Source organism: Aulonocara stuartgranti, assembly GCF_965226115.1.
Source record: "Aulonocara stuartgranti genome assembly, chromosome: 16".
NCBI lineage: Eukaryota > Metazoa > Chordata > Actinopteri > Cichliformes > Cichlidae > Aulonocara > Aulonocara stuartgranti.
The window spans coordinates 30,957,334-30,985,281 of record NC_138952.1 but is presented as its reverse complement, the minus strand read 5'-3'; the positions used below and the strand labels follow the sequence as shown (position 1 = coordinate 30,985,281).

The window sequence follows — 27,948 nt, the reverse complement described above, 5'->3', positions numbered from 1 at the left end:
TTCTGTGTCATGTTCCTTTTATAAAGTAATTCACGAGAATCCAAGCTGGTTAATTTAATTTATACATATATTTTACACACAAGGACAGTGAAAGAATTTACAAATTCTCAGTTCATACATAAATGTAAAAAAAGAGAGAGCTGTCCAAATTACATCATCTATAATACTGTGTAGACATGTTTTAACATTAGCACAGGGGAACTCGGGGGAGGGGAAAAAAGGAGAAAAGATACAAAAAAATATGTATATCTGTATAAATATAAATTCAAGAGTAACAGAATTTTATCACACATTAAAGACAAGCAAAGACTTTGTAGAGTAAAAACACAAAATGTAAAGGATACATGAGTAAGTCTTGAGAAGAAATCAGAACAGAGGACATAAAGTCAGTCAAAGATTGTCAGTCACTACTCTCAAACCTTAAAAACAAAACATATCCAAGAAACACCTCACACACTTTGTGGCACTCACACACTCAGCAGAGAGCCATGGCTGTAATTATAAAGCTTTTTTTGTTTTGTTTTATCTTTTTTGTTAAAGGAGCAGTTCATCCTGGTCAGTGTGGATTGGCAATCCAGTCAATGATATTTAGAGAAGTGTTAGATGTCTGGACCAGCTGAGAGAGAACAAAATGAATGGGGAAACAGCAACAGAGCAGTGAGGCGATGCATCACCACATCATCTGTGATGGATCCCATTTTATCAGCTCGCAGACAAAACTTTGGCTGTGTTTACACACACAATGCTGCTACTCTACCTTAAACCACCACTGGACACAGTCATAACAAATAGCTAAACTATGTTTTGAAATCTGATGTGAAATTTGAACTTTGAACTATCCACTTCGGTCTGGAGAAAGAAAAACAAAAAAAAAACAACAACCAAGGAGCAGCTTCCGAAGTTTAAACAACACCTGAGATGTAACACTGTACAGTGGTGAAAACCCTGTTTCCCTTTCCTAAAACAATGCATAGCAACTAAAAAAGTTGCAAAAAAATAATAACTGAAAAAAAGCTATCTGAATGCTGTGTATTGACCATTACTGTAATATTCTTAACATGTCAAAACTGTGCGTATGATCATGTTGTAAATAACTTTGTAATTGTCATCTTTGTATGTTTTTTTTAAATCATGGTTAAAGACGGTCTTGACCCATCCGTGCACTCCAATTTAAAATTTGATTCATTAAAAAAAATTAATAAATAAAATCTACAATAAACAAAGCTCTAGCAAAACAGCATTACTGCTATTTTTAAATTTTTTTTAATAATATTGCAGTAATATTGCACTGTTGATTGTTGACTTTTAGTTGAAAATCTGATCTGCTCATTCTAAATTAAAGAGTGACTGTCGTGTGTAAGCACAGCAAGCGCTGATGTGAAATAGAGCACGCTCTGTTGCCTTCCCCCAATCAAGAATAACAACAGGTATAAGAAGTCTCTGAAAATTATGACCAAAGTAAGAAGGCAGTCGTTTAACATTGTGTTGCTCGTGTTAGTTAAGGCACGTTTACAGGGAAAAAATGCAAAACAACAAAAATCAACTGTAACAAATCTTATCCACACAGAATCGCTCGAAAGCTGTGACCTCTTCAGCGTCCCCAGTCATCGAGAGAAATTTAGAATACTCCTGGAAAGTTTGGGATTAATTTACCAAACAGTTCAATTCGGCAGAATTGCTGGCTGATTGTCTGTAAGCAAGAATGTACTGGATGTTAGCGTCATCTGATGAGCAGCAGTCCAACACACAACATGGCACTGGTCTGTAGTAAAAAGTACAGAGTTATACACACAAACACTTGAACTTGTGGTCATTTTGGATAAATAAAAGAACGTGTACCAAAACACTAACTCTTTGTTGAAGTTGTAAATAGAGAAAGCTATTCATATTCATATTCTTTTTTTCCTCTGAATTTCCCGAAGCCAACTTTCCTCCCTGCTCTTCATCTCCTAACTCGATTCCATCTCTCTCTCTGAAACAGAAACACTTCTGACTCCTCTCCTCTACACTCAGGGCCAGCCTGGCTGCAGCAGGAGAAGAGCCTACCTTCGAATCATCCACACCCCCACGCTCGTCGTCGAGTGGCGTCACGCACTCTGATATTCAGTTAGAAAGGCACTCAGCTCGTTACTTTCAAACCCCAGACACACTTAAGTCGACACTTCTTTCACCACAACCACAAAAAAAAAAAAACATGTAATAACAATTATAATAATAATGTAAATAATATTAAACACAATAATAAGCAGCATGATGTAACTGAAAAGAGAATATATATATATATATATATATATATTTATATAAACCAATATATTTGTACATTTCAGAACTAAATTTTTAAAAGGATAGTAAGTGTTTAGAAAACTATATATAATGTTTTTTTGTATTGCACATAGTCATACTATCACATGTTTGGCTGTTGTAAGGACATGTTGCTTTGTTTTGTTGTTTTTCTTTCATGATATCCTCCAGATCACAGGAGATTGGTTAAGTTACAATTTACAAAGTTACAACTGTCAGACTGATCTTTGCTAAATAGCTGTACAAGTGTGCATCTTGGTGAATATGTGTGTGTATTTGGAGCTTTGATTCTCAGTCCAACCCAACTAACTAAGCCTAATCTGACCCAACGGATCCTGTATAGATTAGGGGGGTTCTCTTAATTCTCTTGAAGACTGAGAAAATATGTGAAGTGCTAGCAACCTGCCCCACAGTAAACAGATAGTATAATTTCAATACAAGAGCTTCTTTCATCTGATCTAACTCAAGAGAAGAATTTACTGCAAACTAAACCTGGCTTGACTTTTAGAGCCCAATTTAGAGCCAAGTTAGGACAGAAACTCTGTGATTGGAAGCATTTTAACAACACAAGAATATTTCTAACAGAAAACTGAGTTAAAAAGCATCAGGCTCCAAAACATTACACTGAGCTGAAGTTGGCACAAAATGAGGCAGGTGTGGATATATAAGATTCTGAAAACTGCTGCAAAAAAAAAAAAAAAAAGGACACATTTTTCTCTCACACCACAAGAATGAAACTCTTTTTTTTGTGGCTGAGTGTGTGTCAAAGGACTCTGGAAGAATTTCTTTGTCCACCTAGTGTGAGCCAACCTCTTGAAACCTCAATATAGACACTGAAATCAACCTGAAATCCAACATCCCTACACTACTGAGCTGTGTGTGCGTGTCTTTGTAGCTTATTTTGCAGCAGCTGTGAAAACAGGCGCAATCAACAAGTAAACTGGTTCCACTCTTCACATTGCTGTGTCAAATATTTGAGTGTAAAGCAGCTCAGTTAGAACAGGAAGTAGATCCTGTGTCTGAAGGTCACTGTGGAGGTGTTTTAATTGTCCGTAAGACCAAAGGTGGAAGGAATGGGACAAGAGGCTCCTGGAAGAACCAGAATCTCCTTTCGACCAGTACAGTGTCTGAGTCCTGCTCTCCTGACCACCTACGCTTCACCCTCGATGTGGGTGCTCACACCTGCCGTTTCTTGGTCCCAGATGAGGGGGATGTTTTGTATATATGCATTCCACAAGGGGGCAGTGTTCATCTACCCTGTTCTTGCAGTTCAACAATCACAGAGACACATGCACACCTCTACATATACATGAGAAGAGAAGTGATAGGTGGGAGGGTCATGAGCTGAATGACAAGGGCAGGTAAGAGACACGAGCCACTCAGGAAGACTGTCAGCATGCAGCTCTACACATACACGGGCTCACACCCCTCCTCCTGCTCTCCTTCTTCCTCTTCATCTTCCTCATCCTCGTCCTCCTCTTCTTGTTCCTCCTCCTCGTCTGGGCCCATTCCGATGGCTCCAGGTATGCTTAGCGACATCTCGCTTGTCTCGAGCGGTTTAGGGTAGCGGAAGGGGCAGCCGTTATCGTCAAAGAACCTGCGGAAGGTAAACTCATAGAAGGCGTGCTCTGGGTGCTTCCCATGAGGGGAGCAGAGAGCATCCAAAGCCCGGGTGCTGTCCCCGCTGTCACTCCATGCACCGGGACCACCCTCCTCCTCCACTGGGTCAAAGTTGGATGTGTCCATTGGGTGGGCGATCTTGGGCCGGTAGGGGGCCGGCTGCTGCCGCAGATTGCTAGAGAAATCCACCTGGGAGAAGAAGGGGTGAGCCTTGATCTCACCAGCGCCATTGGCACCCAGGCGATCCTCTGCAGAGCAACACAGGCGACCGATGATATCGACAGCCTCTGGGCTCAGTTTGACCTGGGCGGGCACCTGCAGAGTGCTCTCCCAGTTAATGACCTGCAGAGCCGCGAGACAATGCATGAAGTTAAATCAACAGTAAAATATGACCCAGCTCTTGTATACATACTTAATAATTGGAGAAATTCAATGCAACAGTTTTGACTTCAGCTTTAAAGTCAATATCTACACTGACAACAGGATCTGAGTAAGACAACGTCTCTACAAGGTCCACTCAGCTACTGTTCTGGAGCTGAGAACAGTAGCTGAGAAAAACACAACACGTTGTATTGTGTTTTTCCACAATACAATCAAAGGTATATAAGATTGTGGAAAAACAGATGAACCTCACGAAAAGCTATAGCATAAACCTCATAGTGAAATTGTTTACAGCCAGATTATTGTGTTTCCAAAAACATCTGTGCAGCTGTAAATATACAGTGGGCCGTACTGCAATAGACTCAATGACTGCTCATTTACTGGATGTACTTTTAATTGGATTCCAGCTGCTGTCACCTAAGTTGACTGTAATTCCATGCTATCTCATTCTTCTTCTCTATTGTTCACAGAATTTCCTACTCATGGTTTAGGCTGCATTTTCATTCACTTGTCTTTGTGTCATTTTTTTGTGCCATTGAATTTAATTGCTCTTACCGAGTCAAGCAAAGTGAACAGAAGGAGGAAATGAAGAGCTCCTAATTTGACGTCTAACGGACAGCAAATGCAATCTGCCACTGTTTAACTGTCCTGGTCTGCTGCAGCTGATCTGATCCAGTCACTGACTCATTAGGTCACCAATTAAAATTCAAAATAAAAGCAGGGACATCCTCCCTCTTCACTGACCTTAATCTGAGTCTCAGTGGGCGTGGGGGCAAGGAAAGGCGGCTGTCCCACCAGCATCTCAAACAGGATCACTCCCACACTCCACCAGTCACACAGCTGTGTGTAACCTGCACACAACACGCACATCAGGTCAACTGTCTAAATGCTTTCTTAGAACACAACATCCAGTACAATCAAAGGTGTGTCAGTCATCAGATACTGTGCAGTAATTATGCTTTTTATTCTCACACACCTTTGCGCAGGAGCACCTCGGGGGCGATGTAGTTGGGCGTCCCCACCAGGGAGTGTGCCAAGCAGCGTTGGTGCTGTCGGTTGGCGCGTTGCTCCAGGGTCATCAGCCGGTCGCCACACCGGCAGTTGGATACATCGTCCCAGAAATCACTGGGCTCCATGCTGTCTTGTCTAATGTGGCTCCCTGAAGACAGAAGGTGAGAGCAGATGTTTTAAAACCCCACAAAGAGAAGGATATAATACCACATTGCCTGGTGAAATTCAAATTTAACAACCTGGACAACTGACAGTACTCTTGGCAACTGCTCAAATTTGCTACCTGTAAAGTCTGAATGCACCTACATGTTCATTTAATTTTCCCCTGAACACAATGTTTGAGAAAACACAATCAAAACCTGAACTCTCTCTATTAGAAATCACCAAGCATGAGTTGTACAAGAGTCCAACGGAAATTGTGTGCATGTCTGTATTTGCGCATGTCACAAACATCAACACACTAAATCCACACACGGTGTCTTCGTAGTTGAGGGAGCATGTATTTGTATGTCTGTATATTCAGATAAAAGTGTCTCACCCTTCTGGTAGTACTTGGAGTTGTGTGTCCAGCGGAAGCCTGTGCACAAACCAAAATCTGTCAGCTTGATATGTCCATCCAGGTCAATGAGGATGTTGTCTGGCTTGATGTCGCGGTGAATAAAGCCCATCTTGTGTACGCTCTCGATGGCTAGTGTCAGCTCTGCCACATAGAAGCGTGCCAGAAGTTCGGGGAAGACCCCCATTCGGATGAGCAAGCTCATCATGTCTCCGCCGGGGATGTAGTCCATGACGAAGTAGAGGCTGTCACGGTCTTGGAAGGAGTAGTAGAGACGCACCACCCACTCGTTGTCCGCTTCCGCCAGGATATCGCGCTCTGCCTTCACGTGAGCCACCTGCGTAACGATAATCCTGATTTAGCCTGTTGCATAACATCTTATCACAATCAGTAGTGTCCACAAAGACACAAATGTGTTGAAGCGCTGTTCTACAAACATAGAAAAAAATGTGTGAATACTTTTATACACCTGGTGAAAAAGCACAGGCCAGAACTCAAAAGGCAAAAGGAGTGTAGTAAAGCAATAAAAATGCATAAACTCACCTGGTTACGATTAAGGACATCTTTCTTGCGCAGTGTTTTCATGGCATAAAGTGCACCAGTGTCGACTTTACGTGTAAGACATACTTCGCCAAAAGCACCTATGCCCAGCGTCTTGATTTTGACAAACATGGACTTGTCCATTTTGGCACGGCGTAGCCTGTTATAGTTGGACTCTTTCTGGTACAGCATCTTCCTCATTTGTTCTTGCTCTGCTTCGGAAAGGCCGGCCTGGACAGGAAGAAGAAGAGAGGTTGAAGAGGATCAGTAAAGGGAGGACATAACGGCTATGCAACCTCTTCAAAAGCAGCCTTAGAAATAGTTTAAGGATGAGATCATTTTTCAACACTGACTAATAATGACCAAGGAATGAGGCTTGAGCTGAATTCAGTGACTTGACCTTTACTGCTTGTTTAACTCATTACATGACTTAACTGTCTGGGTCTGACTGTGGTGTTTTTTTCTATTCTAAGCATGTCTTTAGGTCACAGCAAAAAAAAAAAAATACATTTTAAATGCAGAGGCCAAAGTTCTGATTCAGGACAAACACATCAAACACAAATGTGAAGTCATTTCGAGACAAAGATCTTACTGTCTACAGCAAAGTCTTGTACGTCACTTCTCTGTGCCCATCATAGTTCTCACCTAAAAACCTGAAGGCTTTACAGGTCATTTTTTAGGCATTAAAAATGTTCTTCAATCTTGAATCCTGAGCATTTCCCAAACCACACTGATGGGATTTTTTATGATTTTTTTTATCATCAGCTTAGGTTTCTTTAAATATACTTTGAAATGAATTTGTAAATACTCAGAGATTGTTCAAGACAGCCTAATCTTCACAGTAAATCATTTGCTTCTATTATATACATTCTGCATTTTACTTATCTAATGCAGTGCAGGATGAAAAATGTTCATCTTGTCTTACCTTGGACATCTCCTGTTCCAGCTGAAGCCTGCGGTTGAGTTTCTGGTGGTAGGTCTTCATCACATTCTCTATGTGCTGCTCCATGTAGAACTTGAAGGCAAAAGGTGAGTAGCTTTTGATACGTGACTCCCTCTTTTCCTCATCTTGTCCATTTTTCCTCACGGGAACAGGGGATGTCTGGATCTGCTTCTTGTCTTTCACTGTTTTTTCTCCCTTCCCCATCTTTGTCTTCTCTTTCACTGGCTGGCTCTCCTCAGCCTTTCCACTCCCTCCGCTGCCACTGTGAGTACTTCTTGCAGCAGGGTTGTTGAGGTCCTGAGCTCCACACACACCTGCAGCTCCTTCCAGGGCCCCTGTCTCACCCGCCGTCCCAGACATTAGGAGGTTTTTGGGGTAGGGTGGTGGTGGACAGCGTGGCTCCTGAGCAGGCTCGAGCGGGTATGTTTCTTCTGGCATGTAGGGCAGAGGCTCTGATGCATCCTGGGCCTGAGCAGTCATCCAGCCAGGGTGACATGGTCCCACAGCTGTCTTAGGTTCTGGCCTCATTACACGGATACTCTTGACAGGCTGTTGGATGGGTGGGGATGTTACAGCTGTGATGGTATTAGGGGGGCCCAAAGAAGGCTCCTGTTTCCCATTAGCAGGTGGTGCAGCCATCCCAGGCCGGACAGCATTTGGGCCTGCAGAGCGACTGTTAAAGGAGTTAGTTCTGCTGGGGACACGCACTTCACCTCTGAATGGGCCCTGGGGCTGTGGCTGTCTGGACTGAGGGGCCCCTTCAGGACCTGGCGGCCCTGCCCAGGGGTGCTCATAGAGGTCCAAGTTGAGGCTGGCCCTAGAAGGTGTCATCAAGCCCTGGGGCAGATCTGAGAAGTCAGGGACCATGGCCACAGCACCTGGGGAACGGGACATCATGTGGACTTGGTGTGAGGTGGGGCTGGCCTGTCGAGGGTGAGAGTGAGGGGCGAGGTACAGGTTAGCAGGATATCCTCCACCTCCTCCCGCTGGCCCATTCTGACCCATGCCTCCTTTCCCTTGCATATTGACATAATTATCTGTGGGTGACATGGGGGGCGGTGGCATCTTGTTTTGGAAGGAAGGGGTCCTCTTGACTCCATAGCCTGCAGACTCCATCATGTGTGTCCTGGCATGGCTGTAGTCATAGTGTGGGCCTGGGACAGGGCCACCTGGTGGTTGTGGCTGGAGCTGTAAAGGCTGGCCAGGGACATTGTAGCTCATCATAGGCCCATGTTGCTCCATACTGCCAGGGTAGCCCTTCTGCTGTGCCCCTGGGGGGTACATAGTGTTGCCTGGGTTGCTCTGGGTGGCCATAACAGATGGATAGGTACCCATACTGGGAGGCCGACCCAATGGGTTTCCCATTCCAGTGACCTGTGCTGCACCAGATGGGGGCATCATGTAGTTCATAACAGGTGGAGCATTCATATATGGTCTGGGCATCTCACCCTCAGGGCCATAACCTTTTGCTCCGTCATACATAGAATTCCCCAGTTGATGATACGGAGGCATGGCACCTGCTTCACCTGAAGCCTCCAATGCAGGCCGGTGGTCCATTGAATTTGGCATGCCAGCTTTTCCTAGAAGGTGCAGGAGGAACTTTTTGTTATCATTTAAATACATGTAGTGAAGAGAAACTAAAATCTACTAGCCAAGTCAATTTGCTCACATGAGGCTGTATTCATACCTGGGGAAGTTTGCTTGATGACACGAACGATGAGCTCATTCCGAGGGTCGAGGTAACTCATCTTGCTGATGTACTCTAAAGCTGCTTCAATGTTCCTGCTGCCCGTCTGCTTCAGCGCCCGTATCGCCATCTCCTGTGAAGAAAGCAGACACGCAAACATTAAAAACGCGTGCGCACACACACACACACACACACACACACACACACACACACACACACACACGCACGCATGCACACAAAACACAACAGTCCTAGTAGGTGCTCAAGCACCTGCATCCTTTCCACTTAGGGTCACATACCAGTGATTTCCTCTGCCAGACAACATGCAAAAACAGTAGGGGGCTGAAAGTCACTCACAAATTAGTTACTGGTTTTTGTATTTTGCAGTGAGACAGATTTAAAGCAAACACAGTTTCTCACACACACACAGACACACACACAAACTGAAATTTTAGAAATAAAAAGACTGTTAGTGAATATACACTTTGCCATATTCAAAGAAAACTCTTTCAACTTGGACATTTATCCTTCTGCTGCATGATCATTTGTATTTGGGGAAATTTTTTTATGTGTATGATTCATAGTCGCAGTGCAGCAGGGTGTGGTCCTGTGTTCAGAGGCACTAACAGAGCAGCTTCCCTGGGAATGACCAGTAAGAATGTCTTCTAATACAGTTTATGTATGCCTCAGTTTCATTTCAAACCAGCTGAATAACCCTTACATCTCTTACCGCTATTTTATACCACAACGTCATATTTTACATCTTAGAGTTCGTTTGGTCTTCCTACCCAGGTTTGGTTTATTTCTGTTGGTTTAAAAATTACATTTGAATAAGACTGGCTGTTATGAAATATGTCACCTTTTTCATTTAAAACCTTTTTTTCCTGGCTTTTCTCCCTTCCTCACAGGTGGGGCGCGCAGAGTTAATCCCAGGCCTGGAGACGTGTGCTCAGACAGGTGGGTCACTATAAAAGCCAACGGTATGTAGGTCACCAATGTGAAAAATGCTGGTTAACCACTTTGGCATTTTCTATTCATCAGTTGCCGTGTAATTTACAATTGAGACACTGCAGGAAAAATGCGGAGGAGGGAACAAGCAGAGAATTCTGCTCCAGTCTATGGTAACAATGCCAATCATTCTCTTGGTTCTTCTATCACATTCAAGCGGGACTTCTTAAATGGTTCTCTGCTCAGACTTTGATTTAGAGGGTAGAAACCCACAATGATTGAATTAAAGATTCCAAACTGCATCACCTCTCAATATCTGCATCACGTCTAAGCTGGAACAGAGTGTTTCCTTAAATAACATTACTCAGAATCCAGGCCCCAGTGTAGAAACGTAATGCAGTAAAATCAAACAGACCTGTGGTCACTGACCCTGTGCACAAACTATTTAATAAATGAAAGAAAACTATACACATGAATGGCTGACAATTTGCTTTAATGCATAAAGGCAGTTAGAGAATGACCTGAACTTTCTCAATTTATGACCTATGGGGATCCTATGATACTGGAAAAAGTCCCAGTGCGAGACTTTAAAGATGAAAAGGGAAACACGAGGACCAACTAACCAGAATATCAGTGATATCGCAGCTCATCCACTTCACATTTCACAGGTTACTGCCCATAAAACAACACATACGAGCTTGACCTTGAGCAAAGTTTCATTTCAGACCCATGATCATTGTGTGTAGGTGTGATTGAATTCTGACCAATCCTGTAGGAGGAGTGGCAATTTTTGTGAGTGCTCACTGGTCCCTTGGCCAGACAATCTAAAAATCAGTTGCAGCAGTAGCTGGAGTACAGAACAAGCCAGAGATTCACTAAGGGCGTCTGCCTTGGTCAATATGCCAACTGCATTTCGTTACCTTGTACTTGTGACATGTGCAATGACAATAAAGTTGAATTCTATCCTATTCTTTTCTATTCTATTTTAAAGTGATGTCACAGACATGGTTTGCACACCTAAGTCTTTACAAGACATGGGCACGTGTTTCAGACTTGGCACTGGGCTTATCATTGAATATCAGAGTTTCTGTGACATTGACGCTGCATGATATTAACTTTTAAGGATGGCGTTTAAGAGAGAGAAAAAACTGCCTAAAGAACACGAGAAAAAAATAATGATGAAAACTGGGAGTGGCCCTGACACTTTTTTACATCTGTAAATGGCACTGTGAATACCTGAGGATGTACAAGAACACTGACCAGTAGCCTGGCAAAAGATCCAACATGACAATGAGCCTAAGGACACTCGCAGCACCTCGCAAGATGGAAAAAAGATTAACTGAACTGACCTAAACCCAATGTTCAATGATTATAATAGCTCTGGAGTATTAAAAACAGATAGGTGAAGCAAGATAACACTCCAGCAAAGACAAAAAAACCAATTATCTCAAGAAGTGGTAGAATGTTTCTCCATAATTATCTATGCCAAGGAGGATGGAGATAAAGAAAAGATGTGAAAGTAGTGGGGAAAAAATTAGTGCCTTTCTTTGCTTAGGTTTCTAATGTAAGTCTTGCATTTCTGAACAGTCATGATTTCATTTGTCATGCAGAAAAAATGACCTAAAATTCCAGTAAAGCAATTACGGTACTCGAAAAGCTGATACAATCTAGAGTGATTAAATGTGCACACACACAAGCACCCAACCCACTTGTTAAACACGATATCTGTTACTGATACACTGCTTTTTCAGTCAGAGGTTGCCCATTATACAGTTATTATCTTGTTTGTTTAATCGGCTTCAGTTAACCCCCAGCAGGGCTTGAATAGTATCATCCCAATGTCGCTCACGCTACGCCCGGTTTGGAAACGCAAATCCTCTGCACCTCAATATGTAATTTTAAAGAAACCAATGATACCACAAGATCATCATCAGTAGCAGCATTTCAACAAGCAAATCCCTACATTTATAACGTCTCAGTTATTTACTTGTTGATTGCAGGGTAACATCAGGGTTTTTTAAAATCCCTCCTGATGACAGCTTTCAACGTAAAAGATGATGATGATTTATCGTCGTGAACTTAACATGGCCTTCATAACCGTAAATATGCAAACAAGTGGGACAAAAATCTGAGAAAATCTGAGAAAACAAAAATTTCTCCTTCCTTCTCCGAGAGAGCAATCCACACCTAGATGACTAAAGTCCCCTCAAATGACATATGATCTCAGTGCAAAGACATGTGAAGTCAGACGTCTCAGAGCAGAGCAGGCGCCCCTAGTGACAACATGAAGGAACAGCAAGTGCGTCTTCTCCCCTTTACACCTGATGATAAAGGCTAATGAAATACTTCCTTTGGTTGAAATGACACAATGCTGAACGACTCAACTAAAAGACTGCGCCATGGATGTAAAGTTGGTTTTTGAATATATGATGTTGTGACAATTTGTCATTTAAGCCTTTAGCCAATCACGAGTCATCGTCATATTTAAATAACTCTGTCATTTTAACATATGCTTAATCCGACCACCCTCAATTTCTTTGTTATTAATAATTTGTTTTAAATATTGTTCAAAATGTACATCTCATCTAAAGTCCTTTGAATGCTGTCCTTGTTTGAAACATGCTATATAATCTATCTATATGTAACACTCAGACTCAGACTTGCCATGGTTGTCACTGACACTAAACACATTAAGGGAACACTGGAGGCGTTTTCTCAGAACATAAAACAAAAGGAAAAGCGTGTAATCGAACATCAGAAGCAACAAAATACGGCTTTGTCTGAATGGAAGGAAGGAAATGAGCAGATGAGAAAAGTTTTATCCCCGAGGAGCCATTTTGTGACCCTACTTTCTGCGGTTTCTCAGAAAGACTGGCTGCCTTTATTTGTCAGGAGTAACCTAAATCAAACATACTAAATGGCTTAAAAATGGGACCATGCAGCAACTGTGGGCACGGATGTCTTTGAAAGCCAGGAAATGCCAAGGCGACACACTTTCTGTGCCCACGGTATTGTGTGTTTGTGTACGGCATTCATCTCTGTATATGTGTGTATAAATAACACTACTGGATGCAACGTGCACAAACCTCCTTTTCTGTGTCTCCTCCCTTTGCATGCACATAACTTTATGTGCCTTAGCTTAAAACTGACCACACACACACACCAATGTTTATACTTTGTTTCCTGTGTATGTGTGTGTGTTACATTCCTGCATAGCCAGCAGAGAGTGTTGGCTGCCAGAGCCGCCCAGTAATGTCACTTTTTACCCTTCTCCCTTCAGTCTTTCTACCTTGCGCACTTTTCTCATGTAGGACTTTTTCTTTAAACATTCTCTTTTTCTCTCCAGGAAGGAGATAAAGTTAGTATTTCTCTTAGTTATAGGCACAGAAATGGACACAATTATGGAGTGACAAGTGGAAAAGAGATATAGAAATCAAAATGTTGAGTGTTTGCCTCTTTCCTTGAGTGGGTGCGAATGCATTATCATCAGTTACAGAACATGCAGAACATGTTCCCTTTCTTACAACCAGGGAAGGTGTGGGGTTTCCAACATTTTAGAAAACCTCAGACAAGTTCAGTGGTAGTAAAGTTTGGGATATTCTCAAATCAACCTAGAAGAAATGACCCAATGCCTTTTAGGCGTTTTAAACAGCTGCACTTAAATACGGTGAACAGTCAGATGACATGGAGATGGCAGCTGCTCTTCAAAGGTCTCCAATGCATTCAGCTTATTTCTACACAGGACCGTGCACATGATAAAACATGGATGAAGCTTCTGGATTGGAAAAGTAAGGCTAAAGCGTAAGTGCCTTAAACCTGCTTTCAATTTATTTCTTTTTTTTTTTTATAAAGTGCCAAATCACAACAACAGTATCCTGGGTGCTTTATATTGTAGGATAAAGATCCAACAGTAATACAGACAACACCCCTACAATCAGAGCACCTCCTATGAACAAGCACTTAGCGACAGTAAGAAGGAAAAACTCCCTTTTAACAGGAAGAAACCTCCAGCAGAGCCAGGCTCAGGGAGGGTCAGCTGCGACCAGTTGGGGGTGAGGGGAGGGAGACAGGACAAAAGACATGCTGGGGAAGAGAGCTATTTAATATGAAGGCCACCAGATGGTGATAGCTGCGGTTGTAAAAACATTTCCAGCCTATATAGAAGTGTTTGGGAAAACAGTGTTTGACTTCTGTAAATATCTTCCTGCTGAGTTTTTACTCACTCATTTGGGGTCAAATTGAATAAAAAAAATTTTTTTTGTAAATCTTGGCCATGAAAAGTTTAAAAAGCTTGATAATATTTATTGTGCAGTTAGCGCTGTTTCCTCACAGCAAGAAAGAGTTCGACTCCACCATCTGGGCGGGGCCTTTCTGAGTGGAGTTTGCAAGTTCTCTCCATGTTTGCGTGGGTTCTCTACAGGTACGGCATCCTCCCACAAAGAGATGCACTAAGTGGGGTGAGGTTAATGGGTGACTCTAAATTGCTCTTAGGTGTGAATGGTCGTCTGTGTCTCTATGTTTGTCCTGTATAAGATTTGAGACCCGTCCAGGTTGTACTCCGCCTCTCACCTCCAGCCTCCAGCCCTACCACAACCCTGATAAGGACAACCGGATGGATGAACAGATGAAGGAAAAGAATAACATTCAGAATGATAAGTGGTGAAACCCATTAAAGGTGTTTCCTTATCCACAGTCATCTCCATTTCTTCAAAAAATGTAGCTTCTAAATCATGTAAAACTGTTTTTTTAATAAGCCAAAAATATTGAATACAACAATAATTGAAACTTAAACAGCTGTGAGACAGAGAAAGTGGGATATGCTGAACCCTCAATACAGCAGTACTCTGCTTTTTTGGATATTCCTCTGTTTAACAATGCTCTATGTTTGTGTATGTGTGAGTGTGTGCGTTAAGCAGAGGCGGGCCTGGTGACCCTGGCTGTCATGGCGACAGATGTTCGTTGCTCACATTCCTCAGCTCAGGAAGCAAGAATTCAAGCTATTTGCAATCTGGATGGGCTCTCTCCCATCTCGCTCCTTTTCTCTCTCAGTTGAAAATATCCAGGCCACATTTGCACCCCTGTCATAATGGTTGCAGGCCGCAGGCCGCCGAGTTATCCAAACGCATAATCACCAGCCTACAAACTAGACGGAGACACACAACCTGCTGTGACACATTGACAGAACAAGCACAAACAAACACTGTTTTTCCCTGCACTATGGTGATTTGGGAATTTTAATTATCATTCTCACCCATTTCTGAGACACACTGCAGTGCAAGACCCTTCAAATCTAAGCCACATGGGAGATATTTTGGAGTGCAGTGCAGATGGGACATGGAGAGAGAGGTGTCCATGCCTCATTTTTGCATTGAGGGCTGTAAAAGAAAATAATTCTGTCCTGTTCCATCATGCAAAAAACTGCTTAGCAGACACAACAAATGCACCACAACATTTAAGCCGAGAGACGCCTTTCTTACAGTCATTATTACAGTGCTAGCTGAGGAGAGCCTTTTTTGTCTACCCTAACATCACAAACACAAGCCACACTGCATCCAAGTCACGTCTTGCGTTTCCGCAGGTCCTTCCTCCCTGCAGCTGTCAGACTGTACAATCAAAACTGCTCCCAACAATCACAGATGTTTACACCTGCGCTGTAACTGCAATAATTTAATCAACCGATTCGCACTACAACCTGGTTTGCCTCTTATCTGTAGTTATTTTTATTTAATTTAATAACTGTACAGTACTCTGTTTATAGTAACCATATGTAAATATGTAAGAAAAATTGTGTATTTTCTGTTCTGTGTCCTGTGTACTGTTTGTTGTATATGTGTCTTTCTGGCTGCTGTTACAACCAAATTTCCCCTTGTGGGACAATTAAAGGATTATTCTATTCTATTCTATTCTATTCTATTCTATTCTATTCTATTCTATTGCTGGCCTCATCACAACATAAACACTATCATGTATGTTTTCTCAGACGTTAATATGCTTAGCCAGTTCACAGACACAGGAAAGGGCCTGTGAGGATGGCCTAGAAGTTTAGAGGAGAAAAACAAAAATCGAAGAATGTAGCCCCCCCTGCCCCGCCCCCTTATTTCCTTTCATTCCATTTCATCTCAATGCCTTGCATTCCTCCCCCACCCTCGATCCCCCTCCAAAACATTTCCGCCTATTAAAAAAAATATTATTATGTAACGAGCCACATAGCTATGTAATTTGTCGCTGGAAAAGACATGAGAGATGAACAGAAGGAGAAGAAAGACAAGACTAGTTGATAAGAGCTGACCTGAAAAAAATATGGAAAAAGAAAATAGGAGTAGAGGGGAGGAGCTTAGCAGCTCAATTCAAAATAGAGCAGTACTTATGGCTTATTAATGATGCAAACAAACAAAGCAGTAGTATGTGTGCACAAGCAATGAGACACTGCAGTTTATACTTAATATGTGGTTAAAGGTTTTTCACAGCAGAAAAAGCATACATGTAAAGACACTTAATGTTACTGAGGCATCATTAATGGCTTCTACTTTTCCTAACACAATGTACTAAAATTTCTGATGTGAAAAAGTGCTGCAAACATTCACCCACACAACATGTGAATGTGGGCAGTCAGTCAGGCAACAACTCTGCTAATGTCTGCCTCAACTCAGGATTAGGTGGTGCAAAACAGCTGCTCAATCGGAATCTGTCGCTGCTTAATATTCGAGGGTGGTTATGAGTGTCAGGGGACACAAACCAAATGTGAAGAAGCAACAGTCTTCCAAGTGTGCAAATTCATTCAAAGATACTTTACAATCCCTTTGTAAGGATGGAATATGGTGAATTTTAACAACTGGTGGTACAATATTTAATAATATTTAATATTCACCAGACGATCCTTTAAACAGATTGTTTTTAGATATGACATTCAAATTCTCTTATCCATATTGAATGTCATGCACGTGTCCTCACACTGTGGGTTTTTTTTTAGTAGCACGTGTTCTCAGTGTGACAGCCGAAACTATGCTCCAAGCTCAAATTACCTGTCTTTAAAGGTATATCATTACTGATTTTACTTCAACTTGATTTTACTTTGACTTGTTTCTGTACATTTCTGCGAGTCTCTCTGTTCTTTGTATTCACAGTGTCTGACAGACAGACCAGAGACAGAGGAAGAGTAGGAGAGGAGAGGCGACACGTTGGGTGGTGACTTGGCTGCAGCAGAAGGAACTGTTCCACCCTGCTGCCATTGAATGTTCACTTCCTGTTTGTATTGACTGGGCCCACAGTGCAAAATGGTGGTAGCAATGGTCATCTAGGCAGGACTGCAGTAGCCCGTCAGTGTTTTTTGTGATAGCGTCCAAAATAACTTTTCTATATATGTGCATGTTCAGACCCACCACCACCACTACCACAAAAAAACCCCCAAAGACAATTTAGGCTTTTTTTGTTGGTGACAGCATGTGACATTGATGGTTTAGATACCCAGCTAATAGCTAGCTCATATTTTAAGCCCATTGAAATTGTTTGTTTTAGCAGAACAAGGAATCCTGTATACTTCAGTGTTTTCAATGTAAGCAAAAGATAAGTCACTCTAAAAGACTTTCAGATTTTGAGTATTCTGAAGTACTAAGGTTAATTATAGTTCCACAGGCTTCCACGCTAAGACCAATTCTATTTATATAATACATGCTCACTTTAGGCACTATTATTCAAACCCACAGCATCCATTTTTGTTGCTATGCAGATGATACCCAGCTTTATCTATCCATGGAGCTAGATGACACACACCAATCAGTTAAACCGCAGGAATTTCTTAAAGATATAAAGACCTGCTTCTAGATTCAGGGAAAACTGATGTTATTGTAACCTGATGGTGCTATTTTGGCCTCCAGGAACACTGTGAGGGATTTTGGAGTCGTTTTTTGACCCAGATATGTACTTAATCGTGTATATTAAACAAAGATGAAAAAATCTTTCTTGCATTTGCACAATATCTCACAATTAAAAAGATCCTGTCTCTGTGTGATGCTGAAAAACTAGTTTATGCATTTATTACTTCCAGGCTTAATTATTATAATACATGATTATCTGACTGTCATAAGAAGTCTCTGAAAAGCCTTCAGTTGATCCAAAATACTGCAGCTGGAGTCCTGACAGGGACTAGAAAGAGAGTTTAGATTTCTCCCATATTGACATCACTTCACTGCCTCCCTGTTAAATCAACAATTTAATTTAAAATGTGTCACCTCAAATCACCTTGAAGAGACTGTTAATGTGATTTGGTGCTGTGTAATTAAAAGTGAACTTATGTAACAACATCCAGGTAAAGGTTTTGAGTTCAACTTGACTTGCAGAGTCTGCTTGAGAAAATCTAAAATGTACCTCAAAACATCAGCAACCAAATAATCTAGTCTGAAAGGGATTCATTCCTTAATGCCTAAATATTTGTGCTTTACCCCTATTTACGTGCTCCTGATGTTGTGGTAATCCCTTTGGTCCTTTTGAATTAGCCATTGCCACATGCCAGCCAACACACTTCTAAGCATCCAAGAAAGGCAGCAGTTTAGGCTAACTATTACCTGCTTTAATAGGTAGCTAATAATTTCAAAGTACTGTTCGCAAGATGTAGTTAAAGCAAATAAATCTGAGCTGATGGAATCTTGGATAATTTTTAATAACTTAGTGAAAATTAAAGGGGGTTAATATCTGTTTTGTTGGAACTCCTATCAAACCACGACAGTAGTTCCAACAAAAGAGAGTGATAGTAGTGGTTTGAATGACTCGGGTAATCTTTAATGGGAGACTACTTGAATATATCATACTTTTCTTCTAAAATCTAGTTGAGGAGACTATAACAGCATCTCAACTCAAAGTTCTGCTTGAATAAATGTTCTCAGTACGAGTGCCATATCACCTTAATGAACATTTCCCCCAGGCTTGTAGTTTAGAACATACTCGCCAATGAAAATATGTGAGGCATTCCTGCCATCCTGTTGGGCATCCAACCAAGGAACCTAAAACCTGAAGTTTCTGTAAACATCATGGTCTCAGTTGTGGAGTGAGATTTTCTCTACAGACCACTGTAGCCTTGTGGGGTATTAGTTATTTTAGTAGTTCCTGAGAAGGAACTACTAAATTTAGGTTTAAGATACAAACACACACCCAATGTCACACTTTCATGACATCAACAACTGCCATGTGAATTATGTAAGGAATTAGCAGCAACCTCAAACAACCCAAAAGATAAGGTGCATCAGTTTAAATGTGCTGAGAGGCCTGCAGTTCAGAACTCAGTGCATTAGGAGGTGGACACCTTTAGGATATGTTCTAGTCAGGACCCAAGATATACACATTTTATAATCTTAAGTATTTTTTTTTGTCAAGGAACGAAAATAATAAAGGAAACTCTTATAATAACATTTTTTCAGACCTTTGAGGTCCATATTGTATGATCAAGCTCAATAGTTTTCAGCTGGAGTCCAGGTGTCTGTCTTCTGTCCTCAGCCAAAACATGGAATCTGATGTGTTACTAAAAACTAAGATGTCACATGAATATTTCAAGACAATTAAACAAACTTGATGGATTTGGTTTCTCAAAACTAGAAACAAAACAGGCAACAAAAAGTGTAGCGGCTAATAAGTTAGGTAAGAAGGATTAGCCAAATGTGCAGCCTTACACCATAACAATTATCACAGTATAGTTACAAAACTGACATTAGCGGACCAGTGAAACAGGTAAGAGACGAACAGACAAATGAATTGCTGTGCCCAGTTTAACTCTAATGTATCACACATCGAAACAAAATACAGAGCAAAGGTCCCGCTATCAGCGAATACCTGACATACAGGGGATGTTTGGCTGTGATAAGCTGAAATCGATTTGGCTGCATGGGGCATTCTCCCGACTCTTTTCCCTTCACATGTTGTGTATGGGCTTGAGTGGCGCATTCTTCACATACCGTGCTCAATCACAGGGCTCATCCTCAAACTCTTTAACCACACATGTAGCAAATCTGGACTCACTGTATTTTGTGAAGATGTTCTGTGATGTAATCATCTGGCTTAATCCCCCCCAAAGCTCATCTCTCTCTTTCCAAAGAAATCTTTAAAATGTAAAATAAAAATATGTCTAAAAAATAAGCAGCTTTACTGAGTGACTTGGGTGAAAAAGCTTGAACTGGACTCCTCACTTCCCGTGGAAACACTCTCTCCTCACCCTGACCAGACTTCTGATGGAGTACTTGCATTTCTTAAGTGGGACAGAGCCCGTTTAGGAAATCCACCTGGTGTTTTAACAATCAGCCCAGTGTTACATAACCGAGGCACTATACACTTAGCTAAGCAGACTGTGCATTGTATTTTATCTAAGAGCACAAAGCATCCCTGAAAGCTTCCTCTAGAAATTCCTGACTGACAGAAAAAAGTGGGTTTGAACATCTAAGTCAAGTGGGAATGGTGGGAACCGACACTGATGACACCAATGACTAACATATTCAAAACTGTTTAAGGGAGTCTCGTGATTGTTTCACAAATTTAGCACATTTATTCAACCAATACGTCTGGTCTTGAGAAGATCATAGATTCAGGTAAAACTGAAGTTATTTCGCTAAGACTGAGGTTTGTTTTTTTTTTTTTGTTTGTTTTTTGGGGGGGTGGTGGTTAAAAAAGAAATCCAGCTGAATTCTAGTAACTTAATGTCACCTTAAAGCAGACTGATTTACAACGCTGCGTGCAATGCATTAAAATACTACTGATACTAAACAGTTTGTTAAGGTAAGACAATTGCACGACAGAATCACCCATCTGCTCCCATAACAAGATCATATACTGCCGCTGGAAACACTCCCTATCTCTAAAACTCACCTTGTCACAACCAGCGTTCACCAACTCCTGCAGCATCTGCCGGTTCACCTCCCCGGCGCCTGCTGGGTGTCCTGATCCAGAAGTTGAGCCGGATTCAAAGGGCTTGAGGGACTTGCGGATTTCCCGCAGCGCATTCTGGTAGTTGTTGAACTTCTGCGGGGGTCTGAGCTGCTGCTGTCGGCTGGTTGTGTCTTTCCCGCTCTTGGAGTCTGCCCCTTTGCCTCCCTCATTCCTGGAGCTACTGCCATGTAAAGCCTGGCTCACCAGCTTGGCCGGCTGCTTCAGGCCCTCCTTGATCTCTTGAAGCCTTTGCCGTGTGTTTCCCACATACGGGGCTGCGGGGAAAGTCTTGGGCCTCATGGCCACAGTGCCCAGGGCAGGCACCTACTCTAAAAAGGGAAACACGCACACAGAACCACACACAAGAACACACTCACACACAAACTGGCACTCACTGCCCTACAACCCTACGAAAGATTCCCTTTAAGCTTGCTGACCTAAATAGATAAAAAGCCTCCAAGAGCACAGATTGGAGGCACAGGTTTTATGATCCCTACTCTATGTCCCTAATTTTTTTCTATCTCGCTTTCTGCTTTTGATTCCTGCTCCCGCTGCGGTGGATGAAGGTGAGGCAGGAATACTATAGGCATTACATGGTGTGATTTTCAAGGCTCAGGTTCCAGCTTATTCCAGGAAATGCAGCTGGTCACAAGGGCATCGTGGAGCCAAACGATGATGATGCCAATCTGCGCCTGTGGGTGAAGAAATGAAGTTAGAGCATGAAGACTGGGCTTCCATATCCCATTCAATTTTATCTAGATTTTCTAAAAATCAAAGCACATACAGTAAAAAACTGTTAACAACTTTAGAAATGTGAGATCACAAGATACCACACAAAAGTAAGCTGTTCTGCACCAATATAAAGTGAAGTAATCCTTGTGGAGCCAGTTAGACCTTTTGGAGGTCAAATTGACTATCAGCACTGCATATGTACTCTCACATACTTTTATGCATAATCCAGGAATGCTAGAGGTTAAAAAACACCACCTGCCCCCCACCCCATCAATGCATAGCTATGATTGAACAATTCAGCTCCTGTCAACGCTGATACTTGGTCATCGGTAAACACCCATCTGAGAACATGGGGTCAACACAAATGTCCGACCCTCCCTGCATCAGCGCCTCTGCCTTTTATGCTCCTCTGTGATCTTACATATGACACTGTCTGACAATCTTATCTAGAAGACCATGCTCCGCAAGAAGGTTACTCCGCCAGTGCAGATGGGCTTTCTGTCCAGAGCCTCAACTTTACAAGCTTCTCATCTAGGGCTGTGCGATATGACCAAAATCTCATATCCTGATATAAGAATTTTATCGTCCGATAACGATATAAATCACAAAAATGTAACATTTTCTGTAAATTCTGTGAATCTCGGGCAGCTCGACTTGCGTGAAGTGTTTCCAGCTGCGCGTCATGTAGCTGGAGTCGAGTGTTTTAACCGATGCATGAAACTATACATTTTTAAACATACGTTGTAACGGCCGCCGATTTCTTTGTGAGTATTTATTACACGGCGTGCTGCGGGGAAAAGCCTGTTCCAACGTTTGAGTCTAAGGTCTATTTTTTAGCACCTGGCGGCTTTTTTACTTCTCATCCGTAAATAATCTGCTCTTTCACGTGATTCAGTTTATTTTGAAAAGTCTCAACAGGATCTTGAGCTTTATTGTGAAAGGTTTATGTGGAACATAAACAAGCAGACACGCGATGGTTTTACCGTCGTTGTTGCTAACGACAAAGCATAAAAACAGGTGCTTGTCCGTCCGTGGTGTGGTTATATTAAATATAAGAGAAAGAGAGAACTTTAAGAAATTAATATAGCCACTACAGTGACCATCAAAACGATGAAAAAATATTGCTGTAAACAGTTTATTTTGCGACACCACGAAACAAACGATAACGTAAAATGAAATGATAGACGTTTTATATCGTCATCCGATATATATCATTATATCGAACAGCCCTATTCTCATCTAATCACAAATACTGTACAATAGCACAGCAGACCTGACTTGAATCATATTAAAGAGGTCAAGACCATTTGGCAATACTAGATTTGATTAATATGATACTTATGTCTCACATTAGTCAATTTATGAACCATATCAGTTGAGTTAAGAGCTTATATATCAAATCAAACCGTTAAAAGTTAACGAACTTGAATGTGTTTGCCTCGGTCTTTCTTTTCTGTTGGTTCCACGTGAGTAAATCTCGCCTTACTTGGCATAGCATTACCTCTGCAGAGGAGAGACCCTGAAGCTGACAGGCAGCCGGGTTTCCTGTCTAACTGAGAAGCTCACAGGCTTCAAATAGTTTTAGAGAAGCAATGCCAGGTCTCCAGATACCAATCTCACCAGCACTGAAAAACTGCTAGATACAATCCTCTTCTGGCAGGTTTCGACATGGCTGTGGTTTTCAACTCATGTCTGCAATTCCAACCATTTTGTGAAGCAAACATCTTTCAATTGATTGGGTTCTATTTCAAAAAGTCTTCTCGGCAGGTATTGAATTACACCTGACAATTATCCTGAAAAGGAAAAATTACTTATGGGCAATTTTCCTCTTTGCCTAAATAAAATAGTTATTTTGTCAATGAGAACATTTTCTGTACTTGATCTACACAGACCTGAAGAGAAGCTGCAAACAACCTTCCTGTCTATGTGCATAAACAACGAATGAGTTATGTTCACCACATGCTTACGTATTAACAAATACCTAAGGGCTTTCATTAAATAACGTACAGCATGATGGATTGAGAGGGGGAAAAAGCAACTTTCTGCAGCAGTCTGACCAAGACCAGTGATTATTTCTCCTGCCACAGACCAAGGAGATCAGCAGGTCATCGTACTATTACAGTCAACAGACACGGACACAGAGCCGAACGTGTCACTGTTGGTGAGTTATTATGAGCTCGTAACAACATTACATCACGAGAAGAGCTGCTGTTTGTGTGCTTTCTAAATGTGAATCATTATGCTAGCCGCACAACTACTTCAAATTCAAATTTAACAAAAAAAAAAAAGGGCGACAAAATTGCTTTTTATTCTAACGGACAAATCAGAGACGTCACAATTCTACCCTCAAATTTAAGCTCAGATTAAATGATGTCAAATGGTAAATGGCCTGTATTTGTATAGCTCTTTTACTAGTCCCCCCTAGGGACCCCAAAGCGCTTTACACACCCAGTCATCCACCCATTCACACACACATTCACACACTGGTGGAGGCAGCTACAGTTGTAGCCACAGCTGCCCTCAATATTAAACAATGATACATTTCAAGAGTTTTTCAATATGGTTCCATGTCAATATCTAGTAAGATGAAAAGTTATCAAAATGAGTTATTACTATTATTATTATATACATGTGTTTATTTAAAACCAGCCACAGAATGTGAAACAATCCACAATTACCAGGCAACCACCTATTTTTTTTATTTTGTAGATTCAAGAAGGTTACGTCCTATTTTTACTCATGACTGAGTCGCGTGTTTGTTCTCAATTAGCACAGAGCAGATAGCGAAGTATGTGCAGTATTGGATTTTTGGAGTTTTCTGGTTGAGCTGATTTACTACAAGTTTCCCCGGCTGATGTTATCTCAGGATCGCGGTAGTATTCCCAGAGCATTTCATTCCCACCCCCCACCCCCAAATGTTCCAATTTTTATATAACTAACATTTATGTATAAAACTTGAGGGAGTATTTCGATGGCATACATCTTTTTTAACAACCTAAAATGTTTTATTGAATGTCTTAAAGTAGCCAGTTGAGCATCGGGTGGATTCTAATTTTTTCCTCCTCAAACACCATTAACATTTGTCTCTGAGATATCATGACCACAACTTCTTTTTGTACTTACTATAGCTGCCAACAGAGATCTTTTAAAGCAGCAAATGACTTCAATTTAAAGAAAGTGTTTGCAGATACCAAATTAAACATCCAGATGTTTCCATCAGTTTCAAACGTGCCACAGCTTTGATTCACTGATAAAGTAATATAGTCTGAAAACTTTGAAGCGATGGTGATGCATCATACTGAATTCTTACACTATCCCAGAGACTCCCGTGTGTCTATGTGGAGGTACAAAAGAATACCTTCAAAAGAAAACACACCAAAACTAAAATTTACAAGTCAAGTTTTGGTCTTAGGCAATGCCAAACACAATCCACCCAGTGCTGTGATATTCTATATTTAGATAATTAAAAATACATTCTTAACAATATTATCTTAATCTTACATCCCTCAGCATTACTACCAAGCAGCTGCAGAGGAAAAAGCTTCCAAACATTAAAAGCTCTTGAACTGCATCCCCAATCTCCTCCTCCTCCTGCTCCTCCTCTCTAGCAGTCTCCATCCCTTTGGGCCATTTAAGGAGGACACAGCCTTCACTGTTTGTACAGATCAAACTTTGCATAGACAAAAACATGCTTTTTCTTTTTACACTGCTGGGTGGTGGGGTAACATGGGGCCAAGCTCCATAAATGTTGCCCCATCTCCGAGATCTCTTGCCTCCATTCCTGCGATGCTTCAGGCGTCGTGTCCAAGCAATGAGCATTCCTTTCCACAAGTAAGTACAAGTAAAATACCGCAGCTCAATCACGGGGCAGTACGCTGACCAAAATAACCCAAAACACAAACTACACGGACAGTATCTGTCTATAACTACAAATCTGTAAGAAAAAAAAAAAGACATGACTCTGCCCAAAACAATGCTCTACACATAACCACCCCCATCACTGAACCTTACTCCTCCTTTGACCTAACCCTAAACCTAAGATGACTTAAACTTCATGCTTTTGGACTTTTTGCCTTTTAATGGCACATGTGACACTTTAAACGCATGTTTCAGGTTATGTCTTCGTGGACATGTGTTGTTCATAACAAACTTTAGCACACTATACCACAGCTTTCTTTTTGGTCTCACCAAAAACAAAGCTACCCACTGTGATGCTAAATTGGGAAAGCATGCATTCTGCAATCTTGGACCCCACAGAATACTGAGCAACGCGAGCAGCTGGCAGGTTAATATTAATAAGATTGCCTCTAACCTGCCTGATGGATCTGAGAGAATGTGGACGGTCATATCTCTGCTGTGTTTAGGAAATTACGAAGCAAGAGGAGGCGGAGGTGGAGGAAAGAACACAACTTCCTAATGGGCAAAGCTGGCCAACAACTAAGCTTTGGGTGGAGTAAGACAGGGGGTAGAGGTGGGTGGGACCAACTCAGTTAACATTGCAGGACACATCACAAATGTGCAGGCAGGGACAACAGTTGATGGAAACTGGCTGCAGCTGTGAGAGTGCAAGTGTGTGTATATAAGAGGGAAACAATTTGGCTCTTTCTGTGTGTATCTGATGTACTGCAGCTCAACCCCAAAATCAAACCGATATGTTTTCCCTGTAGCCTTTCGAGTCATCTACCCATCTATATTGTTTTTGTGTGCATGTAGCCCACTTTTGTACATTTGTCCCTTTAAAACAAATATGGTAGTAGTAATAACATGTAATAATCCCTGCATACTTCTTACAATCCACTGTGTTGACAACATCACCACCAAAGCATCTGTTTGTATCCCAGTGGTTCCTTTTTGACAGATACCTCTGACGTGCATGACACCACACTGCTGCGCCACCCTAGTCTGAGTGAAACTGGTCCGACTGTCTGAAAATGTGACCCCCCTGTTACAGGCATGAACATCAAGCGTCCATTTAAAACATGTGACTTTGGTTTGCATCACCCAGGTCTGCTGTCACTGCTGAACTAATCAAAGCGCTGGACTGTCTGGACAGACAGAAGTGTGTCAAGCAGAAAGAAAGAGTGTGTGTGAGTGTGTTTTGTGGATAGTAGTGTGGTACCAGTACACCTGAATGAAACGCACTGTTGCATCAGGGCCAAACTATGCAGGCCCTGAGAGAAGTGAAAATGACAGAATCAAATCAGATGACTCCATTTTCATTTTCAGATACAATATAAAAAAATATTCTGACCTGTTATGAATTATTTTATTAAGCTCAGTTCTTATTAACTATGAATCTGTTCGCTCACTTTAAACAGTGAAATGAATGCAGGATCTTCTGACTAACAGCATCTACAAAGCATAGCTTCTGTTACTGTTAGTGATCCTCAGAAGAGGCACAAGTTAGGATGCCCAAATAAGATGCAGTTACTTTAAATGTACACAAATAAACAAACATTTAAACATAGACTAAACCCTTAAATTGAATTCCCACATTTGCACCAAAGCTTTAAAACTAGCGTACAGTGATATTTGTATAGGCATAAAGGTCCGGAGAGCCCTGTTTTAAAGCGCTGGGGCCTTCTCAGCAATATCCCAGGCTTGAGTTGGGGGCTGAGAGCAGCAACACATTCCAATGCAGGGAGAGAGAAAAAATGGAGGCAGTCCTGTAAGCTCCAAAGAGGCTCAAACATACAGAAACTTCAATTTCGTTTTCCATAAGCCTCGCTATATAACACACCCATAACGGAACGTTTTGCTCAGCAACAAGTCGTGGAAATAAGTCACACCACCACCACTCCCCTCCCAAAAAAAGCAACTCTCAACTTACCATGTGATAGAAGTGGCGAGAATAACTCAATATGAAGAGAATAAATTCCGTTAAACGGCAACTTTTTTTTTCGTTAAAGAGTCCGGTTCTCGGTTGTCGAACGCGTACACCTAGCTCAGTGGGTAAATATGATGAAATGAGCCTCCATTTTCTCCCCAAACTCCAGGCAGGATCAGAACTTCAGCACAAAGTTGGACACTCTCTGCATTGTTAACATTCCTCAGGTCACGTGACGGACCAACGCACGTCAGCGGACCTGAAGATCGTCTATTAGGCAACTGCCGTTCACTCCGTTCACGTTGTTAGCTAGGTGCTATTACCGTTTGCGAACAAATTAAAATTAAAAATGTTTTTGTGTATTCGGCGTCGTACAAATCTTTTTTTGTTGAAGTGCATCAGTAAGTTTTACTTTTGATTTTAATAACGAGTTAAGTATAGAAACAGAACTGCGGGGTTCTAGTTTACGCTGTCAGTGCAATAGCGAGTAGTAACGA

At 41.6% G+C, this 27,948-nt stretch overlaps 1 protein-coding gene across 1 annotated transcript; it reads right to left on the bottom strand.

Annotated features, from left to right (window-relative positions):
• Positions 1-39: 39 nt before the first annotated feature.
• Positions 40-27,673, bottom strand: lats2 (large tumor suppressor kinase 2). Its single transcript, XM_082509501.1, has 9 exons — positions 27,455-27,673; positions 20,833-21,584; positions 9,040-9,172; positions 7,335-8,932; positions 6,413-6,640; positions 5,852-6,206; positions 5,279-5,461; positions 5,047-5,153; positions 40-4,263 (listed from the first exon to the last, which is right to left on the bottom strand). Exons 2-9 carry the CDS (start codon positions 21,190-21,192, stop codon positions 3,706-3,708), a joined length of 3,522 nt encoding a protein of 1,173 aa, XP_082365627.1. The 5' UTR covers positions 21,193-21,584; positions 27,455-27,673; the 3' UTR covers positions 40-3,705.
• Between the last annotated feature and the right edge of the window lie 275 nt (positions 27,674-27,948).